This window comes from Scardinius erythrophthalmus (genome assembly GCF_964197995.2).
Source record: "Scardinius erythrophthalmus genome assembly, chromosome: 13".
Lineage (NCBI taxonomy): Eukaryota > Metazoa > Chordata > Actinopteri > Cypriniformes > Leuciscidae > Scardinius > Scardinius erythrophthalmus.
This window is the reverse complement of record NC_138233.1, coordinates 26,361,223-26,384,705: the sequence shown is the minus strand read 5'-3', so window position 1 is coordinate 26,384,705 and position 23,483 is coordinate 26,361,223. Positions and strand designations below refer to the sequence as shown.

At 43.6% G+C, this 23,483-nt stretch overlaps 1 protein-coding gene across 1 annotated transcript in view; it reads left to right on the top strand.

Moving 5' to 3' along the window:
* Nucleotides 1-5,917: 5,917 nt before the first annotated feature.
* The window catches only part of LOC308700473 (solute carrier family 4 member 11-like), a gene marked incomplete at its 5' end in the record, with an annotated part of 57,455 nt that continues 39,889 nt past the window's right edge, over nucleotides 5,918-23,483 (top strand). The window contains one exon of the mRNA XM_081382107.1: nucleotides 5,918-6,024. Coding sequence (XP_081238233.1) covers nucleotides 5,918-6,024 — 107 coding nt within the window. The remainder of the gene's footprint in view (nucleotides 6,025-23,483) is intronic.

Here is a 23,483-nt window from a genome sequence, read left to right as displayed (position 1 = left end):
TCTTGATTACTTCATTGTTAATTAATCACAAATTTTCAAGTTTTCAACATCTGTCTAGTTAATTTCCCCTATTTGTTATTTTTACACTCACACACTCAAAAACGTACTTGGTTACTTACGTAACCTCGGTTCCCTTAGAGATAAGGGAACGAGTACTGCGTTGAAAACGCTTGTGGGAAAAGTCCTTTTCTCGAGAATATTGAAGCCTTTATTTTAAAACGCATTGCTGCAGCACATGCGAGAGCTAGAAGCTCGCGTGAGCGTGCTGATTGGCTTGTGCAAAGCAACTGCACGAACCAATGGCGGAACAGCAGAGGAGCGCGAGCCAATCGGGGCGCTTGGCACTCTGCCAGAGTCAAGCGCGCGAAACTGCACGTGACAGAAGAGTATAAATACACAGAGAATCCGCCATTTGACAGGTTTAAATCGACTGAAGCGAAAAGACACCTGCCATAAGAGACAATAGCACGGCAAGGCAACGCAGTACTCGTTCCCTTATCTCTAAGGGAACCGAGGTTACGTAAGTAACCAAGTACGTTCCCTTACGAGAACGTTCTCTCGTACTGCGTTGAAAACGCTTGTGGGAACACTATTTAAAACGCCGTGCTTGTCGTCTTTGGCCAATCTGACTCACCGAGAGCTCCAGGAAGTACAGAATAGCCTAGGATAAAGAGACCGAATCTTCGGGCCCTTAGATATCCAAACAGATAAGGCTGGGCCAAGGGCCAGTCTTTAAGAATCCCACAACTCGAGATGACAACCAGTGTCTGAGTCAAAAACTAGTCTGGGTCCACAGAGCCAGCGTTAGATAGAGACTACTCATGCCTAAAAGGCAGGTACCACAGAGGTTTTAAGATGCGGACGGAACGGACCAGCCGGCCACCGCATACGTTAGATAGAGACTACTCATGCCTATAAGGCAGGTACCATAGAGGTTTAAGATGTGGACGGAACGGACCAGCCGGTCGCCGCATACATTAGATAGAGACTTACTCATGCCTATAAGGCAGGTACCATAGAGGTTTAAGATGCGGACGGAACGGACCAGCCGGCCGCCGCATAAGGTCCTACATAGGCATTTTCGTAACTAGTCTGGATCCATAGAGCCAGGGCCTAGCTAGAGAGAATTTGTACCTGCGGGGCAGGGACTTTTGGGTTGTAACGTTTCACAAATGTGGACGAAACAGACTAGCCGGTCATCGCCCAATGTGACAGACGGAATGTCAAAACTAGCCTGGATCCGCAGAGCCAGAGCTTAGATAGAGAGAACTCGTGCCTGCAGAGCAGGAACTTCCAGGTTGTAAAATCTCACAAATGTGGACGGGACGGACCATCCGGCCGCCGCACAAATGTCTTCGATAGAAACACCACTTGACCAGGCCCACGAAGAGGCGACGCCTCTCGTGGAGTGAGCTCTAACACCTATGGGACACGTAAGGCCCAGTGAGGTGTAGGCCAGAGCAATGGCATCCACTATCCACCTGGACAGCGTGAGCTTCGTGACAGGAAGACCTTTGGTTCGGCCCCCGAAGCAAACAAAAAGCTGTTCAGACTGTCTGAAAGAGGCTGAACGCTCTAAATAAATCCTCAAAGCTCTGACAGGGCAGAGTGTGAGAACATCACTGAACTCTTCTGAGATGGGAAGAGCTGACAGAGAGATAACCTGGGCTCTGAACGGAGTTGAGAGCACCTTAAGAATATATCCATGTCTTGGCCTAAGGATGACCTTAGAGTCATTGGGGCCGAATTCCAGACAGGAAGCGCTAGTAGAGAGCGCCTGTAAGTCACTTACTCTCTTGACTGACGCCAGTGCCAACAGCAGGGCGGTTTTCAGGGAGAGAGGTTTTAGGTCGGCTGACCGAAGTGGTTCAAAGGGAGGTCCCTTAAGAGCCCGCAGAACCAAAGAAAGGTCCCATGCTGGGACAGATGGCGGCCGAGGCGGGTTAAGCCTTCTGGCGCCCTTAAGGAAGCGAACTATAAGGTCGCATTTTCCTAAGGAGGCTCCGGCCTCCAATACATGCTGTGCAGCAATGGCTGCTACGTATACCTTGAGAGTGGAGGAGGAGCGACCCGCATCCAGCATCTCTTGGAGAAAGGATAGCACTCTCGGAATTTCACAAGTGTGTGGGTCGAGGTTTCGAGCTAAACACCAGCTGGAAAACACTGACCATTTATGGTGGTAGAGGCGTCTGGTAGACAGAGCTCTAGCTTCCCTGATCGTGTTCAGGACGCCCTCTGGGAGGTCCTGGGGTACCCGTTGAGTGGCCAAGCGTGTAGGGCCCACAAATCGGGACGGGGATGCCATATAGTCCTGCTGGCCTGAGCCAGGAGGTCGCGCCTCACTGGGATTGGCCAAGGGTCTGTCACAGACAGCCGCATCAGCTCCGGGAACCAAGACTGGGTTCGCCATAGAGGAGCTATCAGGAGCACTGCGCATTTCGTGTCTCTGATCCGTTCGATGACCTGAGGGAGCATCGAGACCGGAGGAAAAGCATAAAGGGGAAGGCTGGGCCAGTCGTGGGCCAACGCATCCCTGCTCTTTGAAAAGAAGATTGGGCAGTGACGATTGTCTTCTGAGGCGAAGAGATCTACTTCCGCCTTCCCGAAGACTTCCCAAAGTAGGAGAATCGTCTGAGGGTGGAGAGACCATTCCTCTGGGGGAACCCTGCCCCGAGAGAGCATGTCTGCTCCTGTGTTCAGCGTGCCCGGCACGTGAGCTGCCCTGAGCGAGCGCAGATTGGTGTGAGCCCATAACAGTAGCTGTGTGGCTATGGCAAGCAGGTTGCGGGACCTGAGGCCGCCCTGGCGATTTATGTAAGATACCACTGACATGTTGTCCGTCCGGACCAATACGTGGTGTCCAGCCAGGTATGGGAGGAAGGTTTTCAGGGCCAGAAAAACTGCCCTCATTTCGAGGCAGTTGATGTGTAGGCGTTTCTCCGAGCTCGACCAGAGGCCGGAGGCAGGCCTGCCCTCGTACAGGGCTCCCCAACCTAAGTTGGAAGCGTCTGTTGAAATCACCCTCCTCTTGGAGACCACCCCCATACTCACGCCCTGCTGAAACCAGCTGGCGTTCGTCCAAGGGGCCAGGGCTTGAACACAGCGCTGATTCACCTTGATAATCAATCGGCCTGAGTGCCAGGCATGGGGTGGCACCCGAGGTGCTAGCCATAGCTGAAGAGGACGCATGCGCAGTAGGCCTAGTTGGAGTACTGATGATGCTGAGGCCATAAGGCCAAGGATCCTCTGAAAGGTTCTGAGGGGTGCATGAGAGCCCTCCGTGAACGATGCGGCGAGCCGCTGAATCGATAGAGCACGGGCCGGGGAGGGCCATGCTCTCATAAGAACGGAGTCGAATACTGTCCCCAGGAACATGATACGTTGGCTGGGTGACAGAATACTCTTTGAAAAGTTCACCCTGAGCCCTAGACATTCTAGATGGCTGAGGAGCCAGGCTTTGTGAGTATGTGACTCCGCCTCTGACTGAGTCAGAATGAGCCAGTCGTCGAGGTAGTTTAGAATGCGCATTCCCCGCTGTCTCAGGGGGGAGAGAGCTGCATCCATGCACTTCGTGAATGTACGAGGTGCCAGAGCCAGTCCAAACGGTAGAACCGTGTACTGGTATGTCTGCCCCTCGAAGGCGAATCTCAAGAATGGCCTGTGGTGGGGATTCACTTGAATGTGAAAGAAAGCGTCTTTCAGATCTACTGAGAAAAACCAGTCGCCTGGGCGAATTTGCGCCAGTATATGTCTGGTCGTGAGCATCCTGAACGGCCGTGACATGAGAGCCTTGTTCAGATGTCTGAGATCTAAAATGGGCCTCAGGCCGCCGTCCTTCTTCGGAACGAGAAAGTAACGGCTGTAAAAGCCTGACTCGCTTAGAGAAGGAGGAACCCTCTCGATAGCCCCTTTTGCTAGCAGACTTAGTACTTCGGTGCGGAGGACATGACACAGTGTGCTGCTGACCGAGGTTTGAACCACAGCGCGAAAGCGCGGGGGTCTGCGTGCAAACTGAAGCGAGTAGCTGTGCTTTATGGTGTTTATCACCCATTTTGAAACTCCTGGGATAGCCTGCCAGGCTAGAGCCCGAAGAGCCAAAGGCATCATCATATCTGGAACGCCCAGAGACGGGGGCTCGGACTGATATGAAGTCAGGGGAGAAATTTTGCTCGTTTTGTGCTCTGTGTGGGTCGCCGTTAAAACAGCGTTTGGGTGCAGGGGTGCGTAACACGTGACGGGCCCATTGTCTGCATACACAACTGCTCCAGCCGCCTGAACTGAAGAGGGGGCTGTGAGAAGCACTCGAGCGATCTTCGGGGCTGGTCCGGCCGCGGCGGGACATAGACCCCTTTTTCTGCCGGTTAGGACGGCTTCTTGGGCTCATGGTCGAGCGTCAGCTTCGGTCGAGGGCCCTGGCGCCTGGGAAACGGGAATCGTTTTGCAGGCTTCAGGCGTCGAGTGGTGTCAGCCGCGGGGCGGGGCTGGAGAACCTGAGACGCGGGCTTTTCCGGTCGCGGCGTGCTCTTGGGGCGCCGTTGGACCGAGCTAGAGCGTTTGGGCAGGAAGTGCCTCATAGCACTCGAAGCTTTCTGAGCCTCCGTGAAGCGATCAGCGAAGCCACTTACAGAAGGGCCGAAGAGACCGGATGGAGAGACTGGAGAGTCGAGGAAGGCAGTTTTGTCAGCGTCCCTGATCTCCGTTAAAGTGAGCCACAGGTGGCGCTCTAAGACAACCAGGCTAGACATATTGCGGCCCAGTGCTTGCGCGGTGGTCTTCGTGGCCCTCAGCGCCAAATCTGTAGCACTCCTGAGGTCTTTGAAGGTGTCTGGATCCGGGCCAGACTCGTCCATAGTGCGGAGGAGCTTAGCTTGAAACACCTGCAGGGTCGCCATAGCGTGGAGTGCAGAGGCGGCTTGACCGGCGGCAGCATAAGCGCGGCTGGCGAGAGCCGAAGTGGTCCTGCACGGCTTAGAGGGGTGCACGGTTTTAGCCCTCCAACTCCCAGCAGTGGGGGGGCATAAGTGTGCAGCGACCGCTTCCTCTAATGTAGGGAGAGAAACATACCCCTTCTCTTCAGCGCCGTCGACAGAGGAGAGCGTTGAAGAAGCTGAAGAGCGCGTTCGCGCTGAAAAGGGCGCGCGCCAGCTTTTAGTGAGCTCATCATGGACCTCGGGCATAAAGGGGGCGGCACGTTGACGAGGGGCCTGTTGGCGCCCCGGCAGGTACCATTCGTCGAGGCGGCTTTTGGTAGGCTCAGCTGGGGAAAGCCAGTCGAGTCCCAGTTCTTCGACAGCGCGAGACATGACACGGAAGAGTTCGGCGTCAATGCTCGCTCGAGTGTCAGTGGGATCCAGCTGAGAGAGGGGGGCAGGGTCCGCGGAGCCCGACCATTCCTCACTTTCAGATGCTGCCATAGAAACAGCGTCGTCCAGTTCTTCTGTTGACAGACCGAAAGAGACGAGACCTGCCGCTTCAGAAGAGGGGCGTTGGTCGCTCTGGGAGAACAGAACTGGAGATGAAGGCGCGGGCGAAGCGTGCGGGGAGAGACCCGGCGTGCATTCGTCCAGATGAGCGCGTTCAGGAGGCCTCTGGTCGCGCCGCTTCTTCCTACGGGGCTCACGGGGCGCCGGAGATGGAAGGTGGGCGGGAACACTCAGCGAGGCGGCGGAAGATCTGGCACGGAGCGTGGAAACAGGCATTCCGTCACAGTGGAGGCAGCCGCCTTTAGTGAGCGCTGCCTCGGCGTGCTCAGGGCCGAGGCAGGCAACACACAGAGAGTGTGTGTCAGAGGCGTGCAGGGAGACCCCGCATGAGTCACACACGGTGAGCGGCATTTGCAACAACGCCGCGCGCTGTGAAAACAGCGATTTGCTCTTTTAGAATGCTCTTTTGAGTTAGAAAAAAGGATACTCGTCGGATGCCACAGGGAAACGCTCAGCTTGGCAGACGCCGAGATGCGAAGCAGTTCCGCTGGAAGGCTGTTCGACGACGAGCGGCTTCACTCTGGAGAGAATCAGCGACGAGGTGAGTCGAAAGCTGAAGGAGAAAAAATCTGTCAAATGGCGGATTCTCTGTGTATTTATACTCTTCTGTCACGTGCAGTTTCGCGCGCTTGACTCTGGCAGAGTGCCAAGCGCCCCGATTGGCTCGCGCTCCTCTGCTGTTCCGCCATTGGTTCGTGCAGTTGCTTTGCACAAGCCAATCAGCACGCTCACGCGAGCTTCTAGCTCTCGCATGTGCTGCAGCAATGCGTTTTAAAATAAAGGCTTCAATATTCTCGAGAAAAGGACTTTTCCCACAAGCGTTTTCAACGCAGTACGAGAGAACGTTCTCGTAAGGGAACACGAGTTTTTAACCAAAGGGTTTGGAAACATTTAAGATTCAAAAGCTTGAAATGAATGTTCCTGCAAGAAAAATAAATGTTAGTTATGATTAATTAAAAAATCTATAAGAAATTATGGTCTGTTCTCAACAACTTCCACTCCAATATATATATATATATATATGTATATATATATGATATATATATATATATATATATATATATGTATATATATGTATATATATGTATATATATATATATATATATATATATATATATATATATATATATATATATGTATATATATGTATATATATGTATATATATATCAAAATGTTCCTTCACTTAAAAGAGCTTAATTATCATATAGAGACAATTACATCCAATCTCAGTAATATGTAAATAGTATCACAGAGGGCAACCAACAACCATCTGGATTACAGGGACTTCAAATAGTTTGTCACCTTAAACATTTGACCGTTTTGTTTTAACAGAAGATCAAAGATGTGATAACTTCAGATAGATTGTATCACCTAAACCTTTTGCTGTTCTGATTTCATTTACATTAAGAGTTGACCATTTGGGTTGATCACATCCTGAACAAATGGTAATCAATTGTAGAATGGGAATGGGGGTGGGACACAGAGAATCTTCTCAGACAATGGGGTGTCTCAACTTCAATAACATACAGACCACAGCTGTTACAATAAGAGCAACTTCATTTACATTAAGAGTTGTAAACTGTAACAGGATAAAAGGTTTGAGATTTGGATGTTCTGGGTTCATTCTGACACAGGTGAACCCAAGGTGCTTTGTGTACCTTGCCACTGCTATGCTGTTCTAGCCCCTCCCATTCCGAGGGCTTTTTAACTCCTACGGTGGTCGTATTATTTCAAATCAGCTGGCAGTCGCAAGTAATCTCCCCCTCGCATTCGTCACGGTGCTACTGAGTGTAAAAACGCAAAAGGCGAAGCTTGAATTTCCAGGTCCCTCTTTGTCTAATGTAGGCTATTTTCAATATGGATGCGCAACATGCGCAGCAACGAGCGACTCGCTCGTATGTATTCTAAATAGCAGATTATACTTACGAGAATACTTAATTAGTTGGTTGAAGTGATTACACATTAATGAGAATGTATAATTTTTAAAGAACAAAGTGTTTTTTGCTAAAAATCATCTTAAAATATTACACAGCTTTAAAGGGATAGTTCACTTTGAAATTAATTTTTGATATGTTTTAGCTTACCTCAAGGGCATCCAAGATGTAGGTGTCTTTGTTTCCGCAGTAGTTTCAATTTGGATATTTTTAGGTCAAACCGTTCTTGTCTGTCAGTCATATAATGCAGGTTGATGGTCACTGTATCAAAACACAAGCACAGAGTCCAAATTAAAACAATTCCCCATCGTCCAAATTAAACAATTCCCCATCGTAAGTACACATTGATGGCCTAAGACACGAAACGAGTGGTTTGTGTTAGAAAACGAACAGTATTTATATCGTTGTTATCTCTTGCAAACAGCACACGTCTAAATGATCTGACGGCGCGGGCGGGTATAGATATATACATAGATGTCGCCTTGGCTACTGCAGTTCATTGGAACGAAACCGTAGCCAAGCGACATCTAGTGTATATATCTATACCCGCCCGCGAGCGGGTATAGATACACTAGATGTCGCCTTTGCTACTGCAGTTCATTGGAACGAAACAGTAGCCAAGGCGACATCTATGTATATATCTATACCCGCCCGCGCCGTCAGATCATTTGGACGTGTGCTGTGTTACAAGAGGTAAAAACGATATAAATACTGTTCATTTTCTCACACAAATGGCTTGTTTCGTGTCTTAGGCCATCAATGTGTACTTACGATGGGGAATTGTTTAATTTGGACGATGGGGAATTGTTTTAATTTGGACTCTGTGCTTGTGTTTTGATACAGTGACCATCGACCTGCATTATATGACTGACAGACAAGAACGGTTTGACCTAAAAATATCCAAATTGAAACTACTGCGGAAAAAAAGACACCTACATCTTGGATGCCCTTGAGGTAAGCTAAAACATACCAAAATTTATTTTCAAAGTGAACTATCCCTTTAAAGATTCTTTTTTTTTTTCACCGCTAGGGGTCACTAACCTCTTAGAATAACAAAGGCGTAGGTTGATGCCGCATTTAAGCGGAATTATGGATCTTGTCGTCAAGCTGATGGATCTAATAATGTTTATGGATGAATACATTGATGTTTTTAGCATGACTGTGGTATGAAGCAGGGCACAATTGCTAATGAGAGACAGATATCAGCGCCACACGCGAGTCCCGCGAAGATAAAGGAATAAGGACAATTAATTCCACCGAACTATAGGCAAGTGCTGAATTACTACTCACACAGGTTAGTTTATTAGACAAATTAAACTTGTGAGGTAACGCAGTGCTGTTTCACTTGGTCTAACAGTTACACTATCATACTAAACTGCATTTGAGTGTGTTGAATGTTATTCTATGTGTTGGTTTATTGGCTGTATGAGAATAGTAGTAAGCTAGATCAACATTAGAATAACATACAGATCATATTCTGACATTTCATCATGTTGAACTATATAACATTGATTAGTTTTCTGTACATTTGCTCACCTGTCTAGTAAAGTGAGCGTATCACTAGGCGTAACCCAATGGTCCACGTCTGTCGCCATGGTTACTATGGCAGTACGAGCGGAAACCGAGGGTAACACGGATATGACGCCATTGACTGGCGACTCCCTCACACCTGCTCACATGTCCCGGTTCCTTGGTTAAAATAGTTGGAAAAATTTGGGATATTGTAAGTAATCAACTAAACAAACTATATAACACTGGCCTAGTGGTTTTGGAGTATTTTACTGCAAAATTCTTACATAGTGCACCTTTAAGTGTAGAGTGTCCAAACTTTATATGCCCCCATCTATATACTTCTAAATTGCTTACCTGCACATCTGTAAACAGACGCTGGAGTAACCAAAGCCCTAAAATTACCAACTCAGGTGAGCAAACCTTCTCAGATCTCCCTCCACATCATACTCAACAGGTAACAGACAAAACCAGTATCTGTTAACAAGTGTCATCTGAGCAGATGTTTGCCTACTTTGCATTAATTTTTAACCATTCAGATTTAGTTTTTTTTATGCATCAGCTAATGCCAGTTCCAACACATGTCTTACTGTCTGTTTCTTTATTGCAATAATGATTCATGATTATTATCAGGCAGGTGATTATTTTAAGACAAGCCATAATGCTTTCCAGAATATATAGGACATCATGTACAGGCCTATGGTTTGTCTGATATTGGGTCCAATAATTCAGAACCAGTATAATGAATTACATCCTGCTATGGTGTAGCAGCATCACAGCTCAAGTTATACCAAGCTTTTATTGTACAGAGGAAAAGGACATAATCAAATCAGTAAAAAGTTAAATAAAACTGTATCAAGCGGATATGGAAGATACCCTTGAGTATGTGTCTGAGAGAAAGACTGAAACTGACCAATGTTGTGGCAAAGCCAGATCCAGATGGCACGCAGTTTGTCTAATTCACAAAAATCTAAATCGCCCCCTGTGTGATTGTCTGGGTGATTGCTTGCACCGAAAAAATCTGCTTGATTCTGAGCTGCAAATTACAAATCCAAATAAACACATCAAACTACTTACTCATCCAAAATCACAGACATACAAGTAAGACATCTGATCTCTCTCACCTCTCTTCCATTTTTGATTGCGTGTGTGTCAACCTTGTGGCAGACCTCAGGGCTTGGGATTAGGTCCTTTTGAAGTTTTCTTCTGGACCATGGCCCATTTAATGTTTGTTTTCCTGAGGCAATGGTTGACGTCTTCCTTGACTCTCCCAATTTCTTTATTGTGTTCTTCATTAATCTAGGATAGAATTTTTTTTTTTTACTGGCATTTAGCCAGTGACCTCTGTTCATCTCTATCTATCATTGCCTACTTTTCAAACACAGAGCTCTTGATTGGCTCTTTTGTATTGACTGATTGAGGTCCTGCTGTCATTCTACATGTTTTGCCATCAGTGATTGATGACCCACCAATCTTTAACTTCCACTCTTTATGCAGAACTACACTGATAGCGTCTTCCTTTGGGATATCTTCAATCGTTCCTAGTTTGGATTGAGTCATCTTTGCAGCTTCCTTGCAATCGTGTTTGCTTTGTTGCTCATATCCCAGGGTCCGCCATGAGGTCAGAGTGTAAACAGAGATGCCTCAGAGTTGCTGTTGTTAATTTTGTAGTTGTGGAGGTCACTGAAGGTGTAGAGGTTATTAAAGCCTTTCAGCACCAGACACGTGACCTCTTCTCTTCCCGTCCTTCACTGTTTGTGCTCCAGACATGAATGATGATAACTGTGAGACTTGTTGAACAGAGGTGAGCTTTTACTTTTCTAAGGAATTATACTTTTTCACCCGGTGGATGATGACAAGGGGGAAAATAAATTAAATAAGCTTGCACTGAAAGAGTGACTGAACCATAACTAAAGAATATAATGGAGGGCTCTTTTGACTTGAGACAGTAAGTAACCACCTAGCAACTACCCATGAACACCATAGAAACTGCATAGCAATGCAATAAAACTTAGAAAACTTGCTATATGATAAGGTGCCTAATAAAATAATGTTTATATGGTGCAGGCACAGTATGACAGCAAAACCCGGAAGACTAATTCACCACTGGTTCCTTTGAGATTCTCCTATGTGGTTTTATAATGTGTTTTTTTTTTATTATTATTATTATTTATGTGTAAAATAGGTCTGTGGTTAACATAACTTGACCATAGTTTGATGTTTTGTTCTACATAATGAAATTACACACACCCACATCAAAAACTTGAATTTTGAAGGGGAGGGGGGGCTGTTTGGGGTGTTTCTGATCAATTCGGTTCGAGAAATCTCCAACGGGGTGGGGGGGGGGGTGTTCTGATTAATTCGGTTCGAGAGTAGAGATAAAATCCCGAGGCACACACGCACACTAGCACGTCTCTCGCTCCCTCTCTCTGCCGTGCTTGCTTCCGGGAGATTTTACCTGATTTGCGGGCATCAGGGAGCCGCTATCAATATGCGGGAGACTCCCGGAACTTCCGGGAGACTTGAGATGTCTGTTATTGTCCAGCTCGTGGATCAAGCAGTGTGATTAAAGGCAAGACGGAGGCTCACAGACATCATTTAACGTTACTTAAAAATATATTTCAGCATTTTGTTAATCGACGGCCAAACTAGTAACGTTACCCCAATCCAATCGCGACTCTCCCGGTGTCTAGTAAAAGTAAAATGTAGTTAGTAAAAGGAGACAACATCAGGGGGCTTGCCGGAGATCTCCAAGAAAAAGGTTGGTATGCAAACTTAATCAGTTCACAACAGTAAGTTAGTCACTTATGTGACTCACGACGTGTGAGCAGTAGCCTGGCGCGCTACAAATATAAGCGGGAGAATGTTATCATTGCAAAGTGGTCAGGCTAATATTTTGTGTTTATTCCACAATTCTAATGGATAAGCTGTTTGATTTATAAATATTAGAATATTTTCAAATTTCACTTACGCTGCTGTGCATGCACAAAGCTGTTCCTCAATTTGTGTTTCAGCACAAGCAGGCGGCTACTGCTTGCGCTGGGACCTAATGTTATAGGCTTTAGCTTAAATTTTGATGAAATTATTCTCTAATAGTTTGCATATTATGTTGTGGATATAGCCCTCGAATGCATACTGCAGTCTTGCTCTCTCATATTTTCACCTGTTCGCCAAAAATGAAGTGTAATTACAGAAAAAGCTTGTGAATGGCACATTGAAGAAATCCATAAGAGCATTACTATGACAAACCCATGTTCTTGTCCCTAAATATATACCACACTGACAGATGCTCTCAGACATGTGTCCACTTACACACTACTCATAGTACTGTGGTAATCACATCTTTTCATGAAGGCACTTTGACAACTCCATCTCACTCACTGCATAATGAACTAGATGTACCGCATCGCGGTACAAAATATGACCGCCGCTCAGGCCTGCACTGGCTTTCCACAAAAATAAATGACGTGGAGTAATTTGGCTGTATTGCGTGTTTATGTATATACCTAAAAAAAGTAATAGTATGTGCATGTCTGTCTGTGTGTGTGTGTGTGTGTGTGTGTGTGTGTGTGTGTGTGTGTGTGTGTGTGTGTGTGTGTGTGTTTGTGTATGTGTGTGTCTGTGTGTGTGTGTGTCTGTGCGTGTATGTATGTGTGCGTACATGTGTGCGCGTGTGTGTTTGTGTGTGTGTGTGTCTGTGCATGTGGATTTGTATGTGTGTGTATGGGTGTGTGTCTGTGCGTGTGGATGTCAGTGTGTGTGCATGCTTGCGTTTGTTTGTATTCCTGCATGTGTGTGTGTGACAGTATCATCCTAGACCAGCAACCCTTCGCTCAACAGCACCATCTACAGGTCGATGAGTGTACAGTCACTAAATGTGCACATAAATGAATTTATTTCATACCCCCCCATGGATGAAATTCTACAAAACTTAGCAGAGGATACCCCCAGAGGATGTCAAGTTAATCATACACAAGAAATATGGTGCAGTTCTGAACATCTCCACTGAAGATAGGGGCGATTAAAGCAGAATAATATTGCATTTTCATTTTTTATGGGAGGGGCGCAAATCACAAATGAGTGATTATGGGCTAGGTTGATGTGGGCCCTTAAGAGCAACATACCATAAAAATTTCTTCATCCTCGGTGCCACGGTTCAGGTAGTTATTTAGGAAAAACTGCATTTTTTGGGGTTTAGGGGGGCCCAGCGCGGGGAGGGGGGGAGTGGCCCCCGAGGACCAAACGAAATTTTTCCGTAGAAGTCTAGTGGGGCTACATGCCCACCAAATTTCATGTTCCCCGATGTTTCGGTGTCCCTGGTATCGTTGACGAAAAATTTACGGGGGCCCCAGCGCAGGGGGGGGAAGTGGCCCCCGGGGACCAAACGAAATTTTTCCGTAAAAGTCTAGTAGACCAACATACCATACAAATTTCTTCATCCTCGGTGCAACGGTTCAGGTAGTATTTAGGAAAAACTGCATTTTTTGGGGTTTGGGGGGGGGCCCTGGCGGGGGGGGGAGTGGTCCCCGGGGACCAAACAAAATTTTTCCTTAGAAGTCTAGTGGGGCTACATGCCCACCAAATTTCATGTTCCCCGGTGCTTCGGTGTCCCTGGTATCGTTGACGAAAAATTTACGGGGGCCCCAGCGCGGGGGGAGGAAGTGGCCCCCGGGGACCAAACGAAATTTTTCCGTAAAAGTCTAGTAGACCAACATACCATAAAAATTTCTTCATCCTCGGTGCCACGGTTCAGGTAGTTATTTAGGAAAAACTGCATTTTTTGGGGTTTGGGGGGGCCCAGCGCGGGGGGGGAGTGGCCCCCGAGGACCAAACGAAATTTTTCCTTAGAAGTCTAGTGGGGCTACATGCCCACCAAATTTCATGTTCCCCGGTGCTTCGGTGTCCCTGGTATCGTTGACGAAAAATTTACGGGGGCCCCAGCGCGGGGGGGGGGGGGGGGGGAAGTGGCCCCCGGGGACCAAACAAAATTTTTCCGGAAAAGTCTAGTAGACCAACATACCATAAAAATTTCTTCATCCTCGGTGCCACGGTTCAGGTAGTTATTTACGAAAAACTGCATTTTTTTGGGTTTAGGGGGCCCAGCGCGGGGGGGAGTGGCCCCCGGGGACCAAACGAAATTTTTCCTTAGAAGTCTAGTGGGGCTACATGCCCACCAAATTTCATGTTCCCCGGTGCTTCGGTGTCCCTGGTATCGTTGACGAAAAATTCAGTAAGGTGACAAAAAAAAAAAAAAACATTGACAATCCCTATATGACCGCTTTCGCTAGCTACGCTAGCAGCGGTCATAATAAATGAACTCCTTACAGGTATGGCCATTACTGGTCTAGCAAAAGAAATCTCTGTATAGCTCACACTCAGAATAGGATATCTTTTTTTATATATTTAAAGCTACAGATATTGATTTTAGCTACTACAGCCAAAAAATCTAATATCTGTTTCTGAGGATACATAAACTGGTAATTATTTGTTTCAAGGCATCAGAGTAAGAGAGACATGCACATTTAAAACTGGTGCAACTTTAGAGTCCAGAAGTCAAAATCACTCTTACCACCCATGTTCTTTAACACGGTTGGAAGAAGCCGCAGCGCGGGCTTCCGAACCGTGCGTGAGACCAGTGGAGCTGGTTAATAAACACTGAGAAAGGGTCGCAACCGTCTCAGTATTATATGCCAGCCCCATGTGCGAATCCCATGCATACAAGCGGCGCACTGCCTCGACAGACGCGGGACCTGATGCACTGGGAACGCAAGCCTGATCTAATTGATCGAACAGGCTCAAACGGGAGCGGAGCTTTTTCATAGGTAACTGAAAACAGTTTGCACAGACAGCGCCCTCGAGCACTGCCCGTGCATGCTCCACTCCCAGACAAACAACACAGAACGAGTGCGTGTCATCCTCGCTCAAATAGCGTAGGCAAGGGGACGCACACCGCCTGAATCGTTCCAGTATATTCGCCATATATATTGAGATAGACAGACAACACCAAATAAGACAATACAGTCACACAGAACGCTTGCTGAAGACAGAAAGTTGACGGGGCTATATTCCTGTGTCCTTTTATAGCTTCCGGATAACTAGCTGTAAGCTTCACACTGTAAGCTTCAGTGTGCATATACTGTAAGCTTCATATCTCAAATACGATTGACAATTAGCATACAGTTAGGGTTGGCGGTATGTTCTGGGCAAGGACTCCCTGCACATCCATACAGGCTAGCATGGATAAGAGCAGGGAGAGCAGCAATAGCCCCCCAAAAGAGAACCATATGCCAATATCCCTCCAACACAATCTGACAGCGAAATTCTGGATGTCTTTTACACACTACCCCAACACGACTGATGCTGATAGAATGGTTAATACATCCTGATATTAGTGGCATAGGCCTATACATATGTTAGTGGCACTGTAGATCCAATCTAATGGGGAAAGCATCACCCTGAGCTGGAGAACAAGCGTGTTACTGTAGTCAATTTAACAGTGTATGGGATCTATTGGGGGATGCTTACACCCCTAGCGGCAGCAAAATCTGACAAAACAAGCATGTTGTATAATCGCAGAACTATTGCTAAAACTAGTGTAGTTTGACAGGGGAAGCATACACCCTACAGCAATAGCTCCGACTAACGACAACAAAACTGATACAACAAGCATGTTGTATAATAAAATAACTATTGCTAAAACTAGTGTAGTTTGGCAGAGGAAGCATACACCCTACTGCAATAGCTCAGACTAGCAGCAACAAAATCTACATAGGACTAGTATTAAAACTAGTGTAGTCCGGTTGGGGAAGCATGCACCCTGAGTCATATGCAGTGCGCAGCTAAGCAATTAAGATTTATGCTCCCGTTGTACTGAATTCCATTGGTTGTGGAGGTGAAGATGATAACTCCCATGATTCCACACTCCTTCACAGGACCATCATGCTACAATGTGGTTAGTGTTGAATAACAGACCTCTGCGGTGAACGTACCTACTGTGTATTTAGCACAAGTATGTTACTGATAATCTAGATAAGCTTTAGCCACAAGCATGTGCTACTTAACACAGCATGTTGCAATAATCGGATAGAATAAACAACGAGCATTTTTCCAATGCAACCAGATAAGCCTAAAAGAAGCCTAAAGCCCAATTTATACTTCAGCGTCAAACTCACGCCGTAGCTACGTCGTAGGCTGTGTGTATCACGCGTACCCTTCAGCGTACCCTTACGTGCACCTCTCCAAAAATGTAACACCGGGTCAGTTCTACGCGAACCGCAAGCACTGTTATTGGTCCGCTAGAACCCCATGAGTAATTGCATGTTAACGCAGACAACGACGCAGAAGTATAAATGAAAACCAACTCGTAGCCTACAGCGTAGAGGCACCGGCGTAGGTCCAACGCAGAAGTATAAATTGAGTTTAAGTAACAAGCATATATTCAATAACTTTTGCACTAGCAACCACCAGTATAGTAGGCTACTGATAGCAAGTTGCTGAAACGACAGCATATTGCTGATACCTGATAAGCTTAGCACAGCATGTGACAATGACACCTGATTCAAGCCTAAAATACAGCCATGTTCCAAATAACGACTGGGCTAAATAACCTTAAAACAACCATGTTTCCAATAGCAACAAACAGCTTTTAGAGCCAGCAGTTTTCAATAGCAACTAGATAACCTTTAGAACAAGTAGTGTTTTTAGAGCAAGCATATTTCCTATTCACTGTAGCTTTATTGTAACTAGATAACCTTTAGAACAAGTAGTGTTTTTAGAGCAAGCATATTTCCTATTCACTGTAGCTTATTCAATATTACTTTAGCTCTATGCTTAATGATTCCAATTTCAAATAATAATCAAATTTAGATTGTGTTTCTGATTAGAAAATAGTCATAAATATTGATTATGTATTCATTTAGATCTTTGATTATTCTGAGTATCCCATACTTTCAATTATTAATTCACTAAGGGACACGATGCCGGACAGAGTCACACGCCCCGGGTTTACGTGCGAACACAGCCTCACCAGTCTGATCTTGGTCAAAGGGTGCAGGGTTTGCTAATACCTCTTAAGTCGGTTGCCAACTGCTCACGTATACAAAAAAGTGTAGTTTATTTAGCCACTTCCGTACAACTTGCCAAGTCAGTGATAGACAGAAATCAAAAGGTCTTCAGATAAGGTGCCTACTGCTCCGTTCATATGCGCCTTTAGTTTGACCTATCCTGAACACAGAGCTGCGGTAGCGCCAGCCTCCTCATAGTCTACTAAAATAATGATTTCAGAAAACTTCAGAATAAATCAAGATGTAACATTTATTTGTCAGGTAAAAATGTATCATGCCAATTACAGAAGTAAATGATTAAAAGCCAATTCAGAAAAATACATGACATAATTTACTCAAAGATGACTCTAAAAGTAAATCATGTTTTCCTGACAGAGACACACAGTGGTGTGTCAGGGCTTTCCAACAGGAAAACACTGAAACAACACTGTATGGGGGATGCCTGGTAAAAGGTCCCAAAGACTGCTCTGACAACTAGCCTTAAATACCCAGACGAGAACAAAAGGGTTATATAAATATTGTTTAGAGTTGTTTGGGCCAATCCATTTACCCTAGGGGGTAGCACCTGGTTACTTGAGATATCTTAAAGAGATATCACCCAGAGAGAAGAAACAGGATTCTCCTAAGTTCTCAATCTTTCTCATTAAACCGATGACTGCAATGAAATTAAGACCATTTTACCAATCGCACTGAGACACTTAAAATGATACCAAACATGAAAAGGAAAAAAACAATAGATTCACAAGATACATCATATGTGATATATAGACATTCTTAATGAACTTTCAGTGACTTGAGGAGGGAGAATGGGAGAGAGAGGGGGAGAGAGAGGGGGATGCAGAGATAAGGAAGAAGAAAAGTTTGAACAGGCGATGTCCTGTGCTCTGTCTTTGCTATCTGCTGTCCAGGGAGCATTTTATGACTTTATTGCAGGGTGAGTTTTATTTTAACAGGAAAATCAGTCCTTACACGTTTCCAAACATTTAGAAATATCAATGGTTTGTCACTGGAGGGCGATGATCTCTGTGAACCCATGAATCATGCGGATTCACTGAGATCACACCCCAGCGGCGAACCATTGAACAAATGGGTTTGACCGTATCTCTGACCAGTTTTATAAATTTCTACACGTTTTAATTTGACATAAGTATAATTAAAAGGAATAATTTCTTAAATGTTAATTTCTTAATTTCTTAATTGTTTCTTATTGGCCTGATTAGCTGAGCAATCCATGGAACAAACAAGATATTTAAACTTATTATAAGATTAGTTAATTGCATTTGATAGATTTTACTTTCAGTAAAATAATTTGCGATGTGTTTGTAAAAGGTGTTTTTATGCATGTTTGGCCTGAGTTTTTATTGCATTTCCACTGTTCTGACCAACAGGGGTCACCAGCGTAGCTAGGTCTAATTGCAGAACCACACATACGTCACAACAGTATGAGGACAACGGCGCCATAGATATCATATAAAGGCTAGATGTCTCGTCCGCGCTGCTGGCCAATGGAGGTTGACGTCCGCACACGGTGGCCATCTTACGACAGGGTGCTCGCTCACTCGTAACATGGTGCATGTACTTTTAAATAACCATAACTTGCTCAATTTTCTACCGATTTTCAAACGGTTTGGTTTGTTATAAACGTCAGAGATGTAGCTATGAAACTGCATACATATGAAAAATTATACAAATGGACTTCCATATGAAAGAATTATAGCCACGGTAATGACGTTTGTAAGAAACCAAACCGTTTGTAAATCCGTCAAGATTTCACCGAGATAAGAGGATTTGTGTGCATGCTGATCACTCACCTTAATTCACAGAGCCCTGTAGTAAGATGGCCGCCGGTGATGCCGGAAGTGACTCCGCCTTAAGACATCTAACAAATAACAACAAATGTTTTTTTTAAATGTATTATAATGAATTATTTAAGAAAATATATATTAAGATATTCAACCTTGTAGGTTCTTTTTTCCTGTGTAAAAAATCTCATATTATGTATGCAAACCCATTATATATATATATATATATATATATATATATATATATATATATATATATTTTATGGGTTTGCATACATAATGAGATTTTTTACAGATCTCATAACATCAGTAACTCGACAGCCCTACCTAGAACGGGTTTCCTCAGCGTTTGTAATGTCTGCACAAAGGGCAGCTGTGCGAAGATTTGCCTTTGGAGGAAAACTGTTGATTTTATACTCAAAAATTTAAGTATCATTAATATTAAAAAATAATATTACCTCAGACAGGGTTTCTGCAGGTTTCAGTAAGTCAAATTTAAGACCTTTTTAAGACATTTTAAGACCATAAAGATTGAAATTTAAGACCTACACGACGCATTATCCAAGTTAGATAGATAGTTACCTCGGGATCATTAGAGTTTCTATCTATCTATCTTTCTATCTATCTAGGATTATCTGATGTGTGTGTGAGAGAGAGTGAGAGGTAGAATTTTTTTAATAGAAAATTGTACTTTTGCATATTATACAGTAAAAACACAATTATTGTTGATTTTAGTTGATCATAACTAGAGAGGAAATGATGAGATGTTTAAAGTGACCAAAATTATCACGGTTATCACAGAATCCTGTTCAAAAAGTACTAATACTACAGAATGAAGTTAATTCAACAAGTTTTATGTTGAAAAACAGCAAATAACAAATTGATTAGCATCAATATGCACTTTTTGTTTATGTGAACAATAAAATACCATTAAAAGTGATGGCCAGATTTTAAAAGAGTGTCTTGCAACATGTTATCTACTAACATGTACAAGTTCAAATAAAGTTTTGACAAAAAAGGTTTTCTACAAAGATAAACCTCATATTTCAGCCTTTAAATATTTTTTTTATAAAAGAATGAGTCAAAAAAGATAAATTACTGACATTTATGCATTAGCTTATATTTGTGTTTGGGTGCACCCCCATCCTTCATATTGACTGAGCTTTTAATGTTGTTATGGAAAGGGGTGATTGGTTGGTTCCTGTCACATGACCTGCGGTGCGTTGGCGTTATTCTGAAAAGTTTAGATTTTTTTAATCTCGTTGCGTCTGGTAAAAAAAAAAATAGCGCGTCGCTTCAATTATGAGCGCGCTTGCCGTGCGCCTACATTCGAACAAACTAGCACGCAAAAGACGCGATATGTGAACGGCCTCTGGCGAGCTAGCTCATATCAAGCCACGAGGTAGCCTAGCACGCGAGCGACGTGTTGGAGACCCCTGCTAGAGCTCCGCTTTGTAGGCTACAACTCCATACTTTTTTGCTACTTTGTAATAACTTTCTGCGGCCAGCGTTTCTGGAAATGAACGAGGGTAAACACTTTTTAAGACCTGACTAAATTAAATTTAAGACCTAGGATGAAAATCTGGCCGTTTTTAAGACTTTTTAAGGCCTTAAATTTAAAGTTCAGATTTTTAGACTTTTTAAGACTTTTTAAGACCCCGCGGAAACCCTGCTCAGAATGAATTGCATTTCTATCCCACCCCAAAACATACAATAATAACAACAACGATAAATGCTGACCAATACTTAATTATATGACTTTTTACTGAAAATTATATAATTCAATAAAACAAACAAATTGTAATGTATGTCATATGACATAGCTATGCATGATTGAATACACTCTAAATGTGTATATAATGAACATATCTACATTTTCTTTCAAACAATTAAATAAAACAATTAAATAATTATATTTTATTTACTGACAACAATGAGAAATATTAATAAATTAGTAAAAGAATGAATGAAAGTCACCATCACATAATAAACAAATGCATAAGTCAACACATGAAACAAAGCTTTATTCAAACTACAATCATGTATGTAGACTACAGGCACTGAACCCCACATCCTTCTGCCGCCTCAACACAGCGGTTCCCATTCTGCGGCTTTATTCTGATGAATCAGCTGACCGCCAGAGGTGAGCCGTTCCCTTGTGCCGGAGGTTGTTGCGTGATGTGTTGTGCTTCACAATCTGAGGCAAGTGGAGTGATGGAGGGACCATCTCTAGGATTCAGCTCTGTGCTCTTCATCCTCAGTGCTCACACCAGCCCGCTGACATTTCAGATCCTACAAAATGCACAAACATAACACAAAAGCAGTAATTTTAACCACACAATGTCATTTGATTTCAGTATTATTTAGAAGACAAAAACGCTTTTTTTCCACAAATGCCGCCATCATCTTCCCTTGCAGGTCCTGCTCCACCACAAAAGATCTGCAGCAAATGCACAGAAATCAAGAATCAGAAAGGTGATGTAATAGCTCTGTTTGAAATTACAATAATTAAAATAAACTACAACTTAATATTGAAATAGTTGTTGTTATTCATTTCTGTGGTATACTCACTCAAAGCCTTTGATGGCAGCATTCAGCTTCATGAGCAACTCTCCACTGGATAAACACACATCTGTTCATCTGACCCTGTAACATCCAGACAAGATCCACGTTACCTCTGTGATTTATGAACTCAACACTACATTTACATGTTGAGGTTGTTTTAACTTTTTATCCAACATAAATTTTCCTCAATTTATCAACAGTAATGGACAAATAAAATAGATAAATGTTGTTTAACGTTAGTTACTTTATAGATTTGTTCTACATAATAGCACACATTTCACTCAGATGTCTATTTCATGTTGTGATATTTCAAGATTTTCCTGTCAGATGTAAATAGACATTTAAAATAAGCGTCTTTGATGTATGGTTTGTTTATGTAAATCCACTTTAGAGACGTAACTTACGTGTCTTTACTGGAGCTCCCCTAGCTAACGTTATACATAATAAAACGTGTTTTTACAGCAAAATCACAACTATACTATACTGTGTAACGTCTTTACACCTTCAACAATTCAACAGTTTACTCTACAGTAGTTCAACACATGCAATTTTAACAAAAGGAACGTGTTTACTCACATTTGAAAGCACCCGCGTCGCTGATCTCTGCGATGTTTTATAATGACGTATCCTCTCGCGTGGCCTCCTGGGATAGAAGAGTATCCATCGGATGAGCACTCAAAAATCTGGCCGGAAGAAGTAAGCCATCCGGGAACTTCTCGCCTACTCTTTTATGAATACTGATGTTTCGAACGTACTGCTTCCTTCACGTACTGTTTTCGCCTACTATATAGTAGGAAAGTAGGCATATTGGAACGCACTTAAGTCCGAATCTCGCGATAATTCGTACGTCACCCAGGTAATTCTCGCCTACTCTTTTGGATTCGTACATACTTTTTCGCTCGCCTACTCTTTTTCCCATACTAAATAGTAGGGAAGTATGCGGTTTGGAACGCAGCACTAGCCTTTATATGATATCTATGAACGGCGCAACGTTACCAGTCTCATGCTGGAAGTGGGCGGAGCAAAGTTATCTTCATAGACATTGCTTCATTTGGAGCGTTTGAAAGTTAATGCTGGTAGTTCCGCAGCCATCCAACTGCAGCGCAGAGGTCTTCCGTTATCTGTGGCTCCTTAAAATGGGATGAAAGGTTCCAAAACACCAAAAATCCATTTTGATTAATTTGAGTAAAAATGTGTTTTCTTTGCCAAGAAAGTGGCAAGATGAATACCACTATTTTCAAACTTTCACATAGCATCTTTAGGCTAAAAAAATTCAAATCCAGATTTTGATTTTCAAAGATTTATTATATAAACGGATAATGTCCCCCATTCATGACACTTTTTAAAAAAAAGTTATTTTAAGTTATTTTTCATATTGAAACTGTTGAAAATACACAACAAAGTAAGTTAATCCATATGACAGCCTCTCTTGTTCAATACTAATCTTATATACAGGCACTGGACTAAAAATACATTCAATCGGCCATCGCTAGGAAATACCTCCTGAACTTTTTTGATGGCGATCAGCTGTAAAATGGCTTGGTCCTGCTCGGTTTTCGTTGACTTTGAGTAAAACAATTGAAATTTTTTAAAAGATCCCCTGGGGTCAATGTGTTACGAGTGCCTCATCTTCTTAATCTCCTCACATAAATGATTCGACTTTGATGGCTTTCATTTCTTCCCCACCGCAGAAAACACCACAGGTTTGTCAGTGGCCTCAAAATATTTTTTTTGCTTTGTTTGTTTATTGATCACGAAGTACAAAGGAGATAAGGAAAACTAGGAAGCCGGGTGTATTCAAAGCGCCACCGTTACTGTTTATAATGCGTGGAATGGTGCGCTGTGATTGGTTGAGCGGATGTATCGCATTCTGCAGAGAGAGGAGACTGGCATTTTTTGCAGTTTGGAAAGAAAGGGAGAAAACATGACAGAATAACGCGGCGGATATCGCATTTTATGTAAAATAAAAAATTTACTTCAGTATCGACAACATATAACAGCCTACTGATTTTTTTGCGGGAGCTTTTTTTTTATCGTGCTTTGGAACCAAACTCTTCAAATGTTGGAAGTATCTTTAACATGCCTAGTGTTATAGTCAGGATGTAGCATGTAGCCTATAATAAAGT